Raw genomic sequence first — 20,878 nt, 5'->3', positions numbered from 1 at the left:
GCTTATCCGGGGTCGGGTCGCGGGGGCAGCAGCTTCAGGGGGGCAGCCCAGACTTCCTTCTCCCCAGCCACTTCAACCAGCTCATCCGACGGGATCTCAAAGTGTTCCCAGGCCAGTTGAGAGACATCATCTCTCTCCAGCGTATCCTGGGTTATCCCAGAGGTCTCCCTCTCGTACAGGGACCGAACAGCCCGTATCGGGAGGCTTGGTACCCCATACTCCTGAAACACCCCCCTCAGGACTACCCGAGGGACACGGTCGAATTAGTCTTCTCGAAGTCCACAAAGTACATGTGGAATAGTTGGGCGAATTTCCATGCTCCCTCGAAGACCCTGCCGAGGGTGTAGGTCTGATCCACTGTTCCAGGGCCAGGACGAAAAACTATACTGCTCCTCCTGAATCCGAGATTCGACTTCCCGATGGAGCTCCTCTCCAGCACCCCTGAAGAGACCTTACCGCCCTCTTTCTTTCTTTTTCTTTCTTCTTCTTCTTTTTTTTTTCTTAGTTTAGTGTTTTGTTTTGTTTTGTGTGGAGATTTTATCTCCATTAGCCGCCGTTTTCCCCGAACAATGTGCGTATTTTTTATTTTTTTTTAAAGAATTATTCGTTTTTGATTTTTATTTGCGTAATTAATCAAGGGTTAAGTCGAACGACGTATGAGGAGTGGGGGTAGTGTTGCCAGGTGTACGATAATTATCGTATTTGTACGATAATTTGTCCCTCTGTATGATCAATAATCCTAAAAAATGGCAAATGTACGATAATTTGATCATTTCATATTACAGTATTACCCTGAAGGTATCTGTTCTCATGTGACATGATACTAGCCAATCGCGCTTTGCTGAGCGTGAGCAACGAGTGACCTCCACGCATTGATTGGCTGAATGGTGAGCACCCGCCCCAGACACGCGACCAAACAGGAAGTCGAGCAAGATTCAAACCACCAAACACGTGAATGAGAGGCAAAAGCAGAAGACGGAGAAGGAGAGATAAACAGAAGCAAAATGAATGCTACTAAAGGAGATGGTGAGTAGGGACGAGAGGCAAGAAAGACAAATAAGCAACATCGCCCACAAATGTACAGAAAAGAGTGGGAAAGCCGGGCCCACTTTGCCGCTTGGCTGAAACCTGTTGCGGGCTCAGACGGTAAAGACCTAGTCACTGTTGTTTAATAAGTGGACGGTATGTGCTGTTTTGAAGACCCTGCAGCAGCACAAAAGTAAAAAATGTAATACAAGTGTATGAAAATGAGTAATTATTAGACAGTATACATCTTAACTAGGGAATGCTTTTAGCCGAGCTGCTAGCTTGCGCTAGCGTCTTGGGCAACTGTTTTTTTGTGACCGGTGTCGGTACCATATGTGTTCGGCCTGCCATATCTATTCGGGGTCCTTTGCGTCTGGTCGGCGCTTGCCGATGACGTCAGTACAGCAAGCGAGCAGTGTCAAATGTGTTCACGTTGGTTTGGTTTCCTAATTTTCCTGTTCACGTATCACAATACATCACAAATAACAGTCGTAATGATTATAGGAACACATTAGCACGTCAACTGACAATATTTCGCCGCATCGCAGTAAATTGATTTGAGTAAATATTAGTTTTCCTTCCTGCATTTATGTGCTATTTGACCTCCATTCTTTTATATTTATCTTCTCTAATGTATTTTTTCAATCTATTTCATTAGTTATTCAATCTTAAAGCCCCAGTGTGTAGCTCACGACCGCCATCTATCGGTCAAACAAGATAATGCAATGATTTTAAGCACACGAACTACGGCGTCCCAGAGAGACCCTACTTCAACAGCCTACCACCAATTTCACCGGAACAGAACGCAAACAACTTCTGGTATTCCCTCGAGTGATGACGTAAGTGAATTGCATTTGTTAGACATACTGTACAGATCCCTAATAATTGTGATTTAGTCATTTAATTTCAGAATTAATATTTTTGTCGGCATTGTTTGGAAATACTGTACGTCAGCTAATGATAATGGCTATCTATGTTCATATTTGTTAGTGCAACTAAACCATGCAACAGAGAACACACAGTTATGTTATGTTTTATAGACATGTGGACCATCTCAAAGGGGGCGAGAGAGACGACGAGGAAGAGAAAGGAGGAAGAGAACGCGGTGTCTCGTAACGTACAATTATGTCATCATGGAAAAATAATTCCATTCGAGCATGCATGTGAATGGCTCAAAACATACCTTTGCTTGGAATATGTGGTATTTAGATTACATCGTTTGCTGATGTTTAGTATATCGTACAAAAATAATGGTGTTAACTGAACTACACACCTGCAACTCAGACTCGTAATTCCCCCCGTGTCTTGTTGCTACTAACCACTCAGAAAAGTGCTGCTTACAAAAACATTTGAAACCCTTTACTCAGATATCGATTTGTCACCATGTTGAACCATTTTACCTAATAAATATCACTAAGCAACTTAATTAGTTTTGATTGAAGATACAACAGCTTCCTTGTACTTCGATGTGCAGGAATTTACATGGCTTTCACAAATAGTCTTGCTCATATAATAATGTACTTCATTGGCTCAGTGACTTTCAGTTCATTGTTTGGTACCTCATCTGACCTACAATTGTTACCTTCTTGCAGAGACTCGTACAGGAAATGACCATGGAGGAACATTTAGATATCCAAGTCCAGCTGATAGACTGACACCAAGAAATACTTTTTGACACATCAGCACCACCATGATTTCCTGTACCTGGATCCCACATCAGCACCACCATGATTTCCTGTACCTGGATCCCAGACTGCAGCACCTTGGTGGACTTGTAGCAAATAAGTGACACTTTCCCAGATCCTCGAGGACAATACAAAGGTTTTTTACCTGGCATATAATTAGTCCATGTCTGACACTTGTTGTTGTAGTTTGTATAACTTGTATATTGTTGTTGTGTGTTAATTTGTACATTTTGAATAACTAAAAAAATACTATTTCCTTTGGCGTCAACATGCAGTGTTCATTCGACACCTAACCTAACACTATTTTACATGACCAGAAATGTAAAACATCAAAAGCCTGGAGAATTATTATAAATGCTTGCAATGACAAGGAATTCTTCATTGGCCAATGAATGTAAGGTACAGTACATGAAAATGAATGAATAAAATAAAGTAAAATAAAAGTCTACATGAAATGAACATATTAACTAAAAAAAAAAAAAAAAAATGCTGTTAGAATATAATGAGATACATGAATTGCAGTTGTTCCAGAATTTTACCAATACGCTGTGCATTTCAAAATATGGAAAATAGACATACAGGTTTGGGCCAAAAGTAGTGTTACAGAGCAGGTATGTGTTGTACACAGCTAAAATATCTGATTAACTCAATACCATGATGTTTTTTTTTTTTTTGTGTGTGTGTGTGTGCTGACATTGCCCCCCATTAACATTGCAACATTCCTCAAACTCTCCCGAACACAGTATGATCTGTAACACTACTTTTCGCCTACTCTATGATGTTATTGGGGCAAAATTAAGGAAGGCTTGTCCATTGATTGTGTGAACAGACTGCAGTAAAAATGAAGTCACTTCAATGTTTGCTGGTTTTATTAAGTTTGACATGCTCCTTGACTGCACAAGTACATGTTATGGAGTGAGGGCATGTTCCCACCAACGATGATATCATATTCTTCAAAGGCTTGCTGAGGAAAGTGAGGGAGGAGTCACTCCATGGCTTCAGACACCTGGTCAGCAGGTCCTGTGTAAAACAAGTGGTGCTTGTACATGTGACCATTCCGTATTGCTTCACACAAAAAGTTCATGTAGTGTGCAATGTATGTAAATGACATACCAAGACGTCGGCTGACTTCAGTTTGTTGCAGCTCAGATATGGTAGGTGGAGATACTGGTGGTACAACACCGAAGCCTTCTGGGGTCCTCCATTCAAGTGTCCTCATTCGGGGCATTCCAATATGGCTGCTGACTCTCCCCTTGATATTTTTTTTTCTTGCAGGTCGGTGATGTATTTAAACGGTGCATGAATGCTTGTATACATCAGAATATGGTTCTGGAACCCCTCAAGTTTGGCTGTTGATCTAGTGTGACACAAACAAAAACACAATTATAAAATAAAATAGAATAATTGATGATACTACTATATGTCACCAACTTTCCAACAAAGCCCCCAAAATAGAGGTAAGATCTTTAGTTTTTGGGCCCAAAACATTGTATTAGCTAGATAAAAGTAACTTGACTGCATACTGCATAGAATATGCAAAGGCTGCTTGCTTGTCGAATTTCCGTGGAAAACGTGGCAGCCTGTAAATTCTTGTGCACCCAATTACACAATGGACCAGTACACACTTGAGTGAGAGAGTTCAGACTCTAGCAGTGCTTACGGTACAGCCAGCATTTAAGTCCAGAAAGTTATTCCCTGCCGAAAATTAATTTCGAGAACCCTATTTTCACCAACCACAACGAAAATAATTTTCAACTCCTCCACTAATACAGTATGCTTTAGATTCTCTATTGAAGTTATGGGCAAATATACCTCCGAAATCACAGTTACATTACATTACACAATAACTTGCGCATTTACTCTAAATATAACGTGCCAGCGGGAATCTTTTTTTTTTTTTTTCAAAGCAAGTAGCTACATAACGAAATCGTTCGAGTGGTGCGGAGTTGCTAATCAACAGATACAGTGATCGTAAAACAAAGGTACGAACATCGTATTAATTAGTACGGAGTATACTTTTTCTCTCGCTCTCAAAACGTAAACACAAATGTACTCTTACTTACCGGTCAAGTAGAAAGCAGTCGAAGGCACCGGCACGTCCCAAACCTAGTCTGTTCCTCATTTCTCTCCATCTGGCAAATGCGGCTACAATAAAAACTCTTGTTTTGTCGCGCTGAAAAAAAATAAATTCCCAAAGTAAGTGTGATGCTTGATAATGCTCTCTTCGGGGACCGGAAACTCTTCTTCTTCGTGGACATGCGGTCGCCATACAAACCGGAAGTGCGTTCCAAAAACGCGTTAAGAAATGGAGCGCTGAAATTTGTCTTTGACGGCACCCGTAGCAGAAAGATGGCGGCGAAACATGGCAGACACTAGCAGGCGAGGCGCGGACATGTAAGATAATTTGCGATTTCTAGACTAACCGTTATATTTTAAAAAAGTACGTTTATGCGATACAACATATCTTTTTACATACTACTAACACAAACAATTGTTTTTTTTTTCGAATGATTTATTATTTCACCACTAGATGCCACTGTATAATACTGAGTGTACCTTTAAAGTATCCTGCTTTTATACTTAGGTTTATTTACGGTTTTGCAATCTCAGCCCATACATTTTGTTATTTAAATTACATCTTTAATATTTTCTTGCCAATGTCTCCTCAGAGGTGACACTGCACTATGAAGTGCGGAGGGTCGTGCGTATTGCAGAAAATAATTACTATGATGATGATAATGAAATGATGCAATTATTGCCTGAGATGTGACATTTCCTCACCAATATGTTCTGTACTCAGCCTTAGGTTATTAGGTAACTACGAATTTATTTGTAACCTGCATGTGTGTCTCATGGACTATTGATATAAATATTAATCAAAGGTAATGGCCTACTACCGTAAAGTCAAAACATTTACTATAACCTAATACTTGAGAAACTCACAAGTTAACTTAATCAACTACAGTAGCACATTTTACTTTTTCTTTAAAGATGTCAAATTCATTAACAAATCAATGAATGACACGTGAATGAATGAATGAATGCACAACTTTTCTTTATATGTTCAGAATTTTCTTCCTTTATCCACAAAACAACAACAAACAAGTCTGAAAGGGTTTCACAGCAAACCTTTAATCCTAGACAAGGGAAGACCAGAGATCAATACATTAGAATAGCCACGGTGAGATGTAACAAAACACATGAATTATGACCTGTGTGTCACTAGCGGATCAAATGGGATGGCGCTTATTGATTTACGGAGGTGAAAGAAAAAACAAAAACACAATTCTAGTAACATACTTGATGTGCATTTGAAAAAAGAGTTGACTCAAATACGACAAAGATGTTCTTTGCTGTGTCACTTTGAGTAATAGTAAATCTTTTAATCAGGTCATCCAGTGTTTGTTTTTGAGAGTGTTAAACTTTTGTTTACCAATTGCATTTGGCTGCAGACGAGACTGCAGTACCCCGGATGAGGGTTTTCCGAGTAAAAGGCTTGTAGTACTTCTCTTTTCCCTGTCCCAACATATCCTGTGAATAAGATTGAAATACCATACAGATTATATGAACAATCATACTGACCAATGGCAAATGACGGCATGGCATGTTCTATGACTACTTATGACACTGAACATCAATGCTCAAAAACATCCATCCATTTTTTTGACTGCTTATTCCTCACAAGGGTCTCGGGGGTGCTGGAGCCTATCTCAGCTGGCTTTGGGCAGTAGGCGGGGTACACCTTGTACTGGTTGCCAGCCAATCTCAGGGCACACAGAGACAAACAACCACCCCCACACACACCTAAGGACAATTCACAGCACCCAATTAACCTGCCATGCACGTCTTTTGGAATGTGGGAGGAGACCGGAATACACGGAGAAGACCATGCTCTATAACATAATTAAGAATATCCACTGAAAGCTATATACCAGGACTGCTGTTTTTATAAGGGGTTCCACATTCCCAGCATTTCTGAATCTTGTACATTGTATAAAATTCATTAACATGGGAAGCAGAATACTTGTTCCATGGAGCAACACCTGTGGAAAATAAATTGTGAAGCAAAAATGAACATTTCAATTAGAGTTGGTAAAAACATGAAACTCTGTGTTGTGTAGCTTTAATTTAAGGCCTTACTGTCAAGCCACTGGAAATGTGCCTGTCTCCTGAAGCTGACAGTGGAGACTGTGTTCCTGAATGCAGTGCACACGACGGCGAGTTTCAGGATTGCTCCATCTCCTTCAATGAGGACCACTTCTTTAAGTATGTCTGACAGGATACATACTGGCAACTGTAAAATATAGGTCAGGCACAATAAAACCAAAATTTTAAGAGTGAGTGGGCAAAATCTGTCAAACACATAAACCTGGAAAATTAAAGTAAAATGTCTATTACAATAAAACATTTACCAGACGCTTTGTTGAGCATAAAATATTAAATTCAGATTACCTGCAATATGAAGCACCTGTTGGCCTTTTCAAATTCAACCTTTGAGGAAAAAAAAACAATTAGTGACCCAGTGATTAAGCAGGTACAAGCAAGCAAGCTTGTAGGTAGGATGATAAAATACTTGTTTCAAATAATCTGATTTTTCCACATGACTCAGCTATAAGTACCGGTACACTTGGTGTTACTGCCAAGCTTTCCACATGGCCTCGCTTTCTGGCCTTTGGGATCCTGAAAATTGGTTCCAGTGACCCTTGGAGCAAGGCTCTGGACTCATTGGTCCAGTATGCCAATCTTTGTCCATGGCTGTAAGTGATGTATTAGTGACATAAAAAAAAGTTAACCAATTGGAAAGTACTTTAGTAAATTAAATTAGAAAGATTATATTACCCATCAATCTGGAACCGTTCCATCAGGCTGATGCACCACCATTTGCGGATGTGTGCCATATCCCCCTAAAAGACATTATCTTAAATATCATGCTAACAACAACACACTTTCTGGTTTATGATTGGCCAACTATAAACATTGTTGTATAGGAAATTTAATTTATGATCAATTTCTGAACTTCCTTCTATGTCATTAAAATAAATACCCACCTCAGTGAACAAAAATGGCACACCTGTGCTCATGCTGAGTGCATACTGCAAAAAGCAAAGATATGTTCAAGCATTTAAGAATATATTACCAACAACATATTTAAACAGACAGAAAAATGTTTACCATCAAGATGAAAATGCCACAACTGTCGCCACTTGTTTGGTTTGGAAAGCCCTGTTTATGAAGATATTAAAGAACAAATATAGCAGTCTTATTGTAAAATCAATGTCTTAAAATACAATCCAATGTACTTAGATGTACCTGAATATCTCTGCCAAACTTAATTGTCCACTGGCCTGGATTAATGTGATGAGCTAGGTTACTGTAAAAATCATCAGAAATAGCAAGGCTTCAGGGCTTTAACAAGAGTATACCTTATATAGCCATTGAACGAGGCTAACCTTTAAAACAGCCTTTGAACGAGGCTTGAAGATTCAAACATACGCATGCCCAAATTAGAATTCATAGTACTGTCAATCAGACCTGACAGATGTGAAGCAATGGTTAAAAATGAGGTTTTGTGGTAGATCAGACCAATTAGCTGTTTACTTGCATTTTGTGGATACTATGAATACTTTTGAATTCATGCAGAACAAGCCACAGAACAGGGCTGATTGTTATGTTGCAAAACCTAAAGATGGTATGGAAATTAGGGTCGCCAAAGCCATCTGGTTTAAGTGAGTCCAGCAAATACAGTTCTTTTTGTGCTGGCTTCAGTACCTGCAAATCGTTTTCAAAAGAACATACATTACATACAGCAGAAACTGTAAAAATGTTAAGAATAATAATTGAAAAAAAAAATCTTCAATTGCTGAAAGCATTCAAAATAGACTCACGCAAAGTAAATAGTGATCTGCTTTTCCAGGTTGTCGACTCCAGGCAGGAATGATTAGTAAGTGTTTGGAAATTATGTCACACTGGCATTTTAAAGAAGTGAATTTGCAAAGATGTATGTCAAGCTATGTCAACAAATATAGACGATCACAAGTAATAAGAACCTACAGGAAGAGCATCTGTTGGGTCCACTTGTTTGTCCTTCCATGTTGGAACAACATACATGTCCACAATGTGGATGTCGTTTCCCTGCATTGATTTTCAAAAACAACCAACCAAACAAACAAACAAACAAACAAACAACGACAACAACAATAAAAAAAAACATTTATCATGGAAAACAGGCTTAAACAGCAGCTATGTTTAACTATTTAGAATACCAATACATTATTTTGAGGAAAAACAGTAACAATAAGATAACTACAGTATAAGGGCCTACTTTTACAAATGCAGATTTTAATACATGACAAAACCATACGTGTATTTTGGCAGCTTCTTCAATGAGCTTGAAGCATGCGTTTCCAATCTGCAACAGAGTGTCAGAAGTACCGTGAAGTACTATGTGCAGTCTTCTGTAGCCCAAAACAATATATTTTTAAAATACTTACATTGGATTCCATATACTGAGGAAGACCCAAGCTCCAGAAGTCTTGCCGTGTTAGACAGATGTCCCCATCCTTGACAAGAATCTCTGCACCAGAGCGTTTCTTGTCAAGCACATAATCGAGCTACAATTATATTGAGAAAAAAAAATACATAAAACAAAGTGAAATCGAAACAATACGTATTCAAAACCTAAATAGAAGTGCACACATACACAGTATATTGTACCCACCAGCATGTCTTGAACAGGCTTGATAGGTTTCAAATATCCCAGGCCAAGCCAATAGTCGTGGTCATGTAGAGATTCATGTAGGAGTAGTTTACCAGAAATTGGCACCTGCTCAACTATTGGTGATTAAAGAACACTTTAAAATAATAATCCTTTTTGAAAACAAAAAGTGACATCTGGAGTATAGTTAGGTTTTGTTCTTTACCGACATAGCCCCTGGCTATGACCTAAACAAAACACATTTAATTATGTGCATACCTTGGAGGCTGTCACCTTGGAGGCTGTCACCTTGAGGAATTAAGAAAACATTATTATGCAAGTATTGCAGATCAAGTTTTCTACTGCAGTGTCTTTTTAACAGTAATTATAATACCTCTCAACTTCGGCCTGATGAATGGCTTCAGGTGTGCAACATTTATGCTTTGTTTCAGGAGAGCCCCAGTTGTGTATGAAAGTGTTGCCACCCCTTTCTCTGAAAGTGACGCGATTAGGTATGGTCCAGACCAGTTTGCCTCCAATCGCCCTCCTTTTCGGCCTTCCTTTTTCTTGTTTGCTTTCAGGACCTCATCACCAATTTTAAGGTTAAAAGCCTTCACATTCAGTCTTTTTTTATTGTCATACGACTTCTTCTGTCTGGCCTGTGCGTTTTGAATGTTCTGGTAAACCTGAGAAAATATTAAATGGTTTAGATGTCATAGTTAGCGTTTTTAGATGCGAGCATTTCCATTTTATCATCACCTTTGCATGCAGATTGGCAACTTCTGCAATTTTGTCCTCCAGCTGTTCTTCGGTTTCTTTGACCACCACAACACCTTTGTCACACCCCTCTTCTTGAGTGACGTTTATTACACCTGGTGTGCGAGGGTGTCTTCCAAAAAGAGCACAGTATGGTGTGTATTTTGTTGATCGCTGTTAGACACACAAAAAAAGGACAAATCGATATAATTTTACAGTTGCTCTGTCTTTGTGAAACTGGTTCCATCAAACATTCTATTACAATTATTACCTGCTTCGATGTGTTAATAGCTGCCACAATTCCCCTTAGATGGACATCCCAATCATTCTGATCCTCCCCGCAGTATTTAGAGAGTGCAGCCTTTATGTTGGCATTAGTGCGCTCGTCCTGTCCATTGGATTGGGGATGGTATGCTGAGGTAATGCAGTGTCTGACTCCCAAAGCCTCAAAAACACCATGGTTGACCTGCAGGCATGACCCCATCTCTTCAAAGATTCAGTATGATTCATTCCAAATATTATATGTCACTAATACAACGTTTGTTTTCAAATACACAACTGTACCTCATTTACAAATTCTCGCCCTTGGTCAGTAATGATCTTCTCAACAAGTCCAAAGTCAAGGAGAATGTTAACAATTTTTTTTGACACTTCAATGGCAGTTTTAGTGTAAAGAGGTTTCGCTACAACCCACTTGGTGAAAAGGTCTGTGGCTGTCAAAATGAACCTGCAATATAAAAATGCAGATAGTTCAAACCATCTGTTACATCCATAACAGCCATGTTCTATGTTCTTTTCACCCAAATATTTTGCATTTATCAATTTCAAATATACCCACTCACTGACTCAATCACTCACTCACTCACTCACGCTACCTTTTGCCCTTTGTGGTGGTAGGAAGGGGACCAATTAGATCTATCCCAAGAACACTCCATGCTTCCTTCACTTCAATTGGATGAAGGACAGGTGCAACCGTTTTTATTTTTTCATGCCTCTGACAGCGAGGACACTCATCAACCTTAAAAATAAATAAATTAATTTCTGCTAGTTTCCTCACAAGTATAGTGTATATTTGGAGCAAAGTAGGGACTATATATTTACTATATATTTACTGAGTAAGATGCAGCAAAAAAATTTCATCAGATTTAAGGAAGCAGCTACAATGAGCATAGCTCATTTTGCCATGAGAATTATACCAGTCGAATTAAGTCACCCCAAAATGATGATAATGATAATAACAACAACAACAACAACAACAACAACAACAACAACAATAATAATAATAATAACAATAATAATAATAACAGCTACAACAATAAAACTAACAATTTACCCATTTTTTAACATCTTCCCTGAGGGTTTTCCAGTGGTAGGATGCTAATACTTTTTCCACTGTACGGCGTCTTCCTGGATGACCCCCAGTGCCCAGATTGTCGTGGCAGATGGTTAAAATATCTCTGACTTGTGACTGATACACGATCAATCGGAGCTTGCCCTTGAATCTGTAATATAACTTCTCATCTAAAGTCGAAGAAAAACAATTACTGAGGGTACGCGTAGTTAAATAAATAGGTGCAGCTGAAGAATTAAACGGCTTCCATTTGTTGTAAATAAAAAAAAGAAAAGTCAAAACGTTACTTACTTTGAATTGTGTAGGATTTTGACGCGGTACGAATCGTTGCCTTTCGGGTCGCCGAACACTTTGATGCAGAAGTGCGGCTATGATAAGTCCCGTTAGATAAATAATAATGAATTTCTTCATAAAAATCATCCATGTTTCACCTCCTCAGAATTGTGTTTTCCCTCCAACGACTGGAAAGTTGCCTCACCAATCACAATCGTCGACATCTCAGCCAATCCTGTAGCGTAAAACGTCTCAGCCAATCCTGTAGCGTAACGTCATCTGTAGGCGAAGGACCCCGAATAGATATGGCAGGCCGAACACATATGGTACCGACACCGGCTCTGGCAAAAAAAATGTGTGCCAAAAAATCAAAATGAGATATTGATATATTCGAATTATGCACTTAATTCCCTTTAAAATAATACATGGATGTAGCTAATAATAAAAAATAAAAAAAATGACAAAGGTTTTTTTTTTTTTTTTTTGCACATGAGGACCCTTTTGCCAGAGCCGGTCACATAATGTCTTAGGTCAGGAACAATCAGTGTTTACAGGGGTTACAGAGTTATGTTAAGTTATTTCTGGAACAAAATGCAGACGATACGCAATATTTTCCAGCTTTGTTATTCTTTCGCTGATGTGGCCCATGTGATAATCTTACATATAAAATACAATGAGTCACAATAAAGTGACTTTACCAAACCATGTGTATCTGTGTCCCATAGACGTCAGTGAAAAATATCTTTGTCCTGAGCGGCAAGAGCCAGAGTTCTCTGGCGTGAAAGAGGAGGAGGACTTGGAGCCTCTTCCAATTAAAGAGGAGCAGCTGCCACCATACATTAAAGAGGAGGTGGATTTCACAGAGTTGCCCGTGACTGGTGTCCATTTGAAGACTGAAGATGAATGTCAATATGAAGAGAACAAAGGGGCGGAGCCTCCAAGCAGCGGCTCAAGACAAGAAAAAACAACCGAAGTTGATGAGGACCACCGTGGAGGATCACAAGCAGACAGCCGTTTAGCTCTGTCAGATGGTGAAGACACGTCACACTCTCCTCACACTGATGACTATGAACAGTCTGACGGTGATGTGACATGTCACACTTACAGCAATCGATCCCATGCCAGTGTGACCACGTTGAAGCATCCTTGAGCAAGATACTGATCCGCCAATTGCTCCTGATGCTGCATCATCAGAAGGTGAATGGGTAGTCAACTTGTAAAGTGCTTTGAGGGCCTTGTAAGGTGGAAAAGCGCGATATAAATGAAGTGTCATTTGCTATTTACATTTGACTACTCATTCCCCTACTGAAAACACAGCGTCAGGAGCAACTGCGGGTTCAATATCTTGCTCAAGAACACCTTGGCCACAATGGCATGGGATCGAACCCATAACCTAAAGAAATTAAGTGCAGAAATCGACCAATTTTGATTTATTTATTTTTTGGCACATGAGGACCCCTTTGCCAGAGCCGGTCACATATTTTCTTATGTCAGGAACAATCAGTGTTACAGAGGTTACAGTTAGTTATTATATACACTTTTGGTGCAGCTTAAGACACATCATCAGTGTTGGCACCTGGGTTCATTGGGTGTTTCGGGTCTCACAACAGACACCCTCGCCCAGGGGACCCAGCCGGGGTTGATCAAGTCCCGGCTTGTGTCTTAAGAGCATGTGACCACGTGTCACCCCGCTTGATCCACAGCCATCTTGACGCCTTCTCTGCTGCGTCACTGATGTTCTTGATGGCTCGCCTGTTGTGCAGACCCTTCACCCCCAACATCTTGAGTGCCCAGACGAGTGACTGACCAGCGAATCCTCTGCATCCGACCTCTATGGGAGTGCACCGGGTCTTCCATCCCCTACTTCGGCATTCACCTGCCAGCTCCTCATACTTGGCTCTCTTCCTCTCAAAAGCCTCCTCCATCCTGTCTTCCCAGGGAACAGTCAATTCCAGCAGGACCACTTGCCTTGTTGTTTCTGACACAAGGACGATGTCAGGCCTGAGTGTGGTCACCGCGATGTTCTCTGGGAACTTGAGCTGTTTCCCTAGGTCGACTTTCAACTGCCAGTCCTGGGCTGTTGCCAGGAGACCAACTGCTTCACCCCGATGCTGCTGTGGTTTCTCCCCAGCTTTGACGAAGGCGATGGATTGCCTTGCTGGCTGTTGGTGTTTGCTGGTGGAGATCCCTGAGCTGATGGTCTCCGCAATGACTCGCAGCACTTGGTCGTGACGCCAGCGGTAACGTCCCTCTCCCAGTGCTCGTGGGCAGCAACTCAGGATGTGCTCCAGCGATCCGACCCTTTGGCAAAGCGGGCACAGTGGGTTCTCAGCCAGGCCCCAGTGGTGGAGATTGGATGGGCTTGGTAGGACGTCGTAGACCGACTGGATGAGGAACTTGATCCGGTGTGGCTCAGATCGCCAAAGCTCTGTCCACGAGATCTTCCGGCGAGCTGCCTCTTCCCACCGGGTCCACGCCCCCTGCTGCCGCATTCCTACTGTCCTACTGCAGCGCTCTTCTTCCACCCCTGCCCGAACCTCTTCCTGGATAAGCAGGCGCTTCTCCTTCCCCTGTGCCTTGTTGTAGGAAGGTCTTGGGTTGCTCCCAAGTCCTGCTCGTCCGCATGCCACTGGTCCCACCAGCTCGCTGTGCCGCAGGCGGGACTCAGCTTGGTCGACTGCCTCTTGAGCACACCACTTCCTGCCGGTCTTCACCTGTATGCCAGCCGAGGAGACTCTGTTGTCGCTTGAGTCCCTATACAGCAGCACCTCTCTCGCTCGGGTCACCATAAACTCCTCCTTCAGACTGCTGAAGGGCAGAGTCAACTTGTTGTTCCTCCCGTACAGTGCGATGCTGCTGAGGCTTCGTGGAAGGCCCAGCCACTTCCTCAAGAAAGAGCTAACCTTCCTCTCGAGGCACTCGACGGTGGTCATTGGCACGTCGTAGACCAGCATTGGCCAGAGGAGTCGAGGCAAGATGCCATGTTGGTATACCCAAGCTTTAAACTTGCCTGGTAGCCCTGACTTATCCACCGCTGTCAGCCAGGCCCCCAACTCCTCTGAAGTTGCACGGAGTGCTGCGGTGTCCTTTAAGGTGCTATCGTAGATCTTCCCCAGGCTCTTAACTGGCTTCTCTCCCACTGATGGAATCTGGGTGTCTCCTATAAAGAAGTGGAACTTGTCTGAGACTTTCCCCTTCCTCACCACCAGAGACCTGGACTTGGCTGGCTTGAAGTTCATCCTGGCCCAGCTGATGAGATGGACGAGGCCTTGGAGGATCCATCTACAACCCGGGACTGATGTTGTCGTTACCGTCAGATCATCCATGAACGCTCTGATGGGGGGCTGTCGCACACCTGAGTTGCTTAGTGGTCCTCTGCATTCCACTTCTGCTGACTTCACCAGCATATTCATAGCCAAGGAAAACAACACCACAGAAATGGTACACCCCGTGATGATGCCCTTCTCAAGGCGATGAAACGCAGATGTCACAGCTCCAGAAGTGACTCTCAAACTGAAACAGCTGTAATAGTCCAGTATGAGGTCCTTGATCTTGTCTGGGACATGGTGTCGATCAAGCGAGGCTTCCACCAGCTTGTGTGGGATAGACCCGTAGGCATTGGCGAGGTCAAGCCAAAGGACTGCCAGGTCTCCTTTGCCCTCTCGTGCCTCCCGGATCAGCTGGGTGACAACTCCCGTGTGCTCAATGCATCCTGGGACCTTTGGAACTCCTCCCTTCTGCACCGAGGTGTCAATGTATGTATTCCTCAGGAGGAACTCCGTCATGCGCCGGGCAACAATACTGAAGAATATCTTGCTTTCTACGCTGAGGAGTGAGATGATTCTGAATTGCTCGATAGTTATTGAGCTCTCCTCCTTTGGAATCCATACACCCTCTGCATGTCTCCACTGCTGGGCAACCTTCCCCCTTCTCCAGATGACCCTGAGGATCCTCCATAGCCTCTTCAAGAGTCTGGGGCACCTCTTGAAGACTACATATGGCACTCCACTAGGGCCTGGTGCTGAATTTGATCTAGCTGCCCTGACAACCTCCTCAACTTCTTTCAAAGTTGGCTCTTTGGTGTTAAATGCCACGATGGGTTCTGGCGGGGTTATCAAGGTTCTGCATGGCCCAAGTTCTTCCTCTCTTGCACTGTCACTATAGGAGACATTGAGGTAGTTGTTGACTTCCTCTTCGGTGCAGGAGAGATGGCCGCTTCTTTTCTGCCCGAGGATCTTCTTGGTGAAGCCGAAGGGGTTTGAGATGAAGGCTGCCCGTCTCCTGGCTCTCTCCCTGCCTCTCCTCCTATGCCACTCTGCTCGGCGGAGGGTGGTTAGTCTTTTCCTCACCATGCTACGGAGCTCTGCTAGCCCAGCCTTATCCTCCTCCCTTGCCACCTTAAACTGCCGTCCAAGCAGTCTAAGCTCCTGCCGCAGCTGGCTGATTTTCACCTCCCGTCGATTTGGCTCCCCTTGGGGTCTGGTTGCCCGTTGCTCTTTGACGCCAAATCTTTCGCCACCTATGCTGATGATCATAGCGGACATCGACAGCAATTTCTGGTCTGCTCCTCCTCTTGCAGTAGCGTCCAGAATTTGGTCAAGATCCTCATCAAACTGGTGCCACTCTCTTCCTTTATTGGCAGCAGGCCACAAGACCCGGCGGTGTTCAGAATGCCTGAAGCGAGGTAGGGCTTGTGGGGCGTAGAGGGTCTGGGCACTGTGGGTTGACTCCCGGCCGGGCTCCTCTTGCGTCTCACCAGGTACTAGACCTGTGCGTTGCACCACCTGCGTCCTCGTCAGACATCCCATTTTGGTCTGGTGGATCTTCAGACCACGCGGGTTCTTGCAGACTTTGCCACATGGACAGACTGCACTCATTGTCGTTGTTCCGTTCCGTTTCATCACCTGGTTATCAGTCCTATTGGAGTGCTCATCCTCCCCCCCTCTCGGGCACTCCTGGGGGTATGATTCTTTATGGCTTTCCGTAGCTTGTTTGTGGGTGCACCCTCACGGATGCTGCAGTTTGGGTTGCTGGCCCTCTCTGCCCCGGTTACTGTCTTTCCAGTTGTCAGCTGTCTCTCCAGCAGTCGCCATACTATTCATGGTGTCATCCGGCCTTTCCCGGAGGTCGCTGGCTTAGCCAGATTAAATAGTTATTATATACACTTTTGGTGCAGCTTAAGACACATCATCAGTGTTGGCACCTCTGACCTCTAACAGAGTTATGTTAAGTGATTTCCGGAACAAAATGCAGATGATACGCAATATTTTCCAGATTTGTTATTCTTTTGCTGATGTGGCCCATGTGATAATCTTACATATGAAATACAATGACTCACAATAAAGTGACTTTATCAAACCATGTGTATCTTGTGTCCCACAGACGTCAGTGCAGAATATCTTTGTCCTGAGCGGCAGCAGCCAGAGTTCCCTGGTGTGAAAGAGGAGGAGGACTTGGAGCCTCTACAAATTAAAGAAGAGCAGCCACAGGTACCCAACATAAAAAAAGAGGAGGAGGATTTCACAGAGTTGCCCGTGACTGGTGTCCATTTGAAGACTGAAGATGAATGTCAATATGAAGAGAACAAAGGGGCGGAGCCTCCAAGCAGCGGCTCAAGACAAGAAAAAACAACCGAAGTTGATGAGGACCCCCGTGGAGGATCACAAGCAGACAGCCGTTTAGCTCTGTCAGATGGTGAAGACACGTCACACTCTCCTCACACTGATGACTATGAACAGTCTGACGGTGATGTGACATGTCACACTGACAGCAAACCTTGGAAATGTTCTCAGTGTGGAAAAACATTTGGCTACAAACATAATTTGAAAAAACATGTGATTAGCCACACTGGTGCCAGACCTTTTGCCTGCTCAGTTTGTGGTAAAAAATTTGGTTGTAATTACATCTTAAAAAAGCACAAAAGAACCCACACTGGAGAGAAGCCACATACCTGCTCAGTTTGTGGTAAAAAATTTGCTGAACAGGGAAGCTTAAAAAGGCACAAAAGAACCCACACTGGAGAGAAGCCGCATACTTGCTCAGTTTGTGGCCAAACATTTGCTGAGAAGGGAAGCTTAACAAAACACACAAGAACCCACACTGGAGAGAAGCCGCATACCTGCTCAGTTTGTGGTCAAAAATTTGCTGAAAAGGGACGTTTAACAAAACACACAAGAACCCACACTGGAGAGAAGCCGCATACCTGCTCAGTTTGTGGTCAAAAATTTGGTGAGAAGGGAAGCTTAACGAAACACACAAGAACCCACACTGGAGAGAAGCCTTTCGCTTGCTCAGTTTGTGGTAAAAAATTTGCTCAGAATCCAAGCTTAACACTACACACAAGAACCCACACTGGAGAGAAGCCTTTTCCTTGCTCAGTTTGTGGTAAAAAATTTGTTAGTAATCTCAGCTTAAAAATACACATAAGAACCCACACTGGAGAGAAACCTTTTGCTTGCCCAGTTTGTGGTAAAAAATTTGCTTGTAATCACAGCTTAAAAATCCACACAAGAACCCACACTGGAGAGAAGCCTTTTGCTTGCTCACTTTGTGGTCAAACATTTGCTGCGAAGGAATACTTAAAAATGCACACAAGAACCCACACTAGCGCGAAGCGTTTTGCTAGCTCAGTTTGTGGTAAAAAAATTCCCAAAAAATGACTATGCTAAGAGACACCCGTGCTAGTAAACGGTACTTTATTTATGTAGCATTTTTCCACCTTACAAGGCCCTCAAAGCGTTTTACATTTGACTACTCATAACGGAGCGTCAGGAGCAAGTGCGGGTTCAGTGTCTTGCTCAAGTTGACGCGGTCACAATGGCATGGGATCGAACCCATAACCTCTGGGTTGTTAGACGACCATTCTTCCACTGATCCACGCTGCCACTTATAAAGAATAGCATTGATTAATGAAGCTTGATTTGATCTCATCTTCATGGTGCTATGAATTTACATTTAAAATGCAGAAATCATGTCTACCACTGACCGCTTAATGAACGAATGACCTGTTGACTTGTATGTGTCTTGACTTACCCTATTTTGAATTTGAATGTTTTAAAATGTTACATCAACCTGACAAGGGCTGACTGCAGATTCCAATCTCATTCAATCATATGCACTGTGCATACATATATGTATATATATATTGTCAACTTCCGCTTACCCGCAGGACTTAAATCGGGAAATATGTCCTGATCGACTCTCCAATTAAAGGGTTAGAAATTCCCCTTTTCCCTCACCAGCTCTAAGGCGTCAGCGTGAGGAGACGGGAATTAGATAAGCCGATATATCAAAGTGGATTCACCGAGGTTTGTTCACTGTCTTCTTATCATGAGGCCAATCCGTTTCCATCCACCTATCAATCCTGAGTGAATAACCACACAGAGCCCAGGAATAATAGTCTGAACACCTCACTTACATTGGCAGCTCCACTTCTCTGAGTTGTTTGCATTTGTTATTGACCTAGTCATTTAATAATCCTTGTGAGGATCATACGGATTTGTTTCATATCAAGCAGGAGTATTTGACTTTATTAATACAGTTGGAAACACTGGTTAGATGTTATTCGAGTGCACTTACCTTCTTCCGGACGTCCGATGCTGTTGTGTCCGTCTTGAAGAAAAATAATGCGGACTTATAAAATGTCCAAAAAGAATAAAATAAAAATAAAAAGAAACAAATAAAATAATTAATTCACAACTGGTTTTTCAATTATTTTATTTGGTCTTATAAAATGACCTTGGACTCATAAAAACCGTCCAAAAGGAATAAAATAAAAATTAAAATGAAACAAATAAACTAATTAATTCACAATTAGTTTTTCAATTATTTCATTTGGTCTTATAAAATGACCTTAGACTTATAAAATGTCTAAAAAAATAAATAAAATAAGACTAAAATAAACAAATAAAATGATTACTAAAAATAAGAATGAAAAGGAACAAATAAAATTATTAATTCACAATTGGGTTTTTTAATTATTTTATTTGGTCTTATAAAATGACCTTGGACTCATAAAAACGTCCAAAAGGAATAACATAAAAATTCAAACGAAACAATAAAATGATTGATTCGAAAATTGTCTTTTAACAATTTTATTGACAATAATAAAAGCAAATGTAAATCATAAAAGTCACATTTAAAAATAAAACATAAAATCAATAAAAAATTAAATGAGATAGGAAACAGGAGATCAAAAATAATATTCAAACCTTTAATAAGAGCTTTCTAAGATTGATCATTTCTCAAAAAAGCTCAAGACCTGATTCAGAATAAGATGTTTTTGGCTAAAAATTATTTAAAGATATGGGAGTGGTTAAATGGCTCACACCCTACACGCGATTAATCTTTCATACCTTCATCTTAAACACCTTATTAATAAAAGTTTTGTACTTTACCCAATCTGTGAAGAAAGTTCCATTCAAGATCCTTCGTAAAAAAACTAAGTCCCAAACAGCAGCGAATCCGTCTTCAGAAACAAACTCCATCCAGACCACATCGCAGGGGGAAAAAAGAGAGCCGAGATCCCAGCTGGTGAAGACTTTTTATCACTTTGGGTCGTATCAGTGATTTCCTCAGGTGAGTGTCCTTCCGCATCGTCCTTCGTCATATCAATGCGCAAAGACTTGTTGAGACTTATTCTGAGTAATTTTCCACACAGATGGGCCATAAGGATGAGTCATAAATACTTTACAGATGAGTCATAAGTGCACAACGTTGAATAAAAATATGTCAAAGGTCTTGGCTCTATTCAGCAATCATAAACATTAAAATCAATAACTTCATATATGTATTAATTGTCATGTTTTGGTTTGGTGGGGGTGGGTTTTTGTTGTCTTTTGGTCGTTTGTCATGTGTTCCTTGTTTCTTCCCTTGTCCCGTTATGTCAAACCACGTCCACCTGAGTGTTTCTTCCCTTCCCAGTGTATCCACCAATCAGCTTCCCCTGCCACTTGTGTCTTGCCCAGCTGTGTCTAGTCATTGTCATTAGCCTGTGTGTATTTAGTCCCCTGTTTTCCGTTCGGTTCTGGTGGAGTCATTGTGCTTGTAGTATCTGTGGTGCCTGTTGTTGTCCCTGTGTTCCATGCCATGCCA

The 20,878-nt window shown here is 41.9% G+C and overlaps 2 protein-coding genes and 2 long non-coding RNA genes across 6 annotated transcripts; 2 read left to right on the top strand and 2 right to left on the bottom strand.

Annotated features, from left to right (window-relative positions):
- The first annotated feature begins 91 nt into the window (after window positions 1-91).
- Window positions 92-18,796, top strand: LOC144030330 (uncharacterized). Of its 2 annotated transcripts, none has more exons than XM_077536541.1 (3): window positions 92-1,026; window positions 12,511-12,816; window positions 17,168-18,796. In XM_077536541.1, the coding sequence occupies exons 1-3, from the start codon at window positions 1,005-1,007 to the stop codon at window positions 18,442-18,444; spliced, it is 1,605 nt and encodes a 534-aa protein (XP_077392667.1). In that variant the 5' UTR covers window positions 92-1,004; the 3' UTR covers window positions 18,445-18,796. The 2 variants fall into 2 exon arrangements, with proteins under 2 accessions (XP_077392667.1, XP_077392666.1); XM_077536540.1 differs by having other exon boundaries at window positions 1,004-1,146.
- On the top strand, window positions 1,593-2,967 carry LOC144030333 (uncharacterized). The gene is made up of 2 exons (XR_013287234.1): window positions 1,593-1,865; window positions 2,067-2,967. It is a non-coding gene; the product is annotated as an uncharacterized LOC144030333 (long non-coding RNA).
- Window positions 3,559-5,267, bottom strand: LOC144030331 (uncharacterized). Of its 2 annotated transcripts, XR_013287233.1 has the most exons (3): window positions 4,775-5,253; window positions 3,825-4,068; window positions 3,559-3,731 (listed from the first exon to the last, which is right to left on the bottom strand). It is a non-coding gene; the product is annotated as an uncharacterized LOC144030331 (long non-coding RNA). The 2 variants fall into 2 exon arrangements; XR_013287232.1 differs by having other exon boundaries at window positions 3,559-4,068; window positions 4,775-5,267.
- Window positions 6,636-8,881, bottom strand: LOC144030926 (uncharacterized). Its single transcript, XM_077537589.1, has 9 exons — window positions 8,763-8,881; window positions 8,022-8,082; window positions 7,884-7,934; window positions 7,760-7,804; window positions 7,551-7,615; window positions 7,331-7,466; window positions 7,164-7,202; window positions 6,852-7,005; window positions 6,636-6,754 (listed from the first exon to the last, which is right to left on the bottom strand). Exons 1-9 carry the CDS (start codon window positions 8,813-8,815, stop codon window positions 6,636-6,638), a joined length of 723 nt encoding a protein of 240 aa, XP_077393715.1. The 5' UTR covers window positions 8,816-8,881.
- Window positions 18,797-20,878: the final 2,082 nt, after the last annotated feature.

Source organism: Festucalex cinctus, chromosome 11 (assembly GCF_051991245.1).
Source record: "Festucalex cinctus isolate MCC-2025b chromosome 11, RoL_Fcin_1.0, whole genome shotgun sequence".
Classification (NCBI taxonomy): domain Eukaryota; kingdom Metazoa; phylum Chordata; class Actinopteri; order Syngnathiformes; family Syngnathidae; genus Festucalex; species Festucalex cinctus.
The sequence above is the reverse complement of the archived record's forward strand: the minus strand, read 5'-3'. Positions and strand labels throughout refer to the sequence as shown.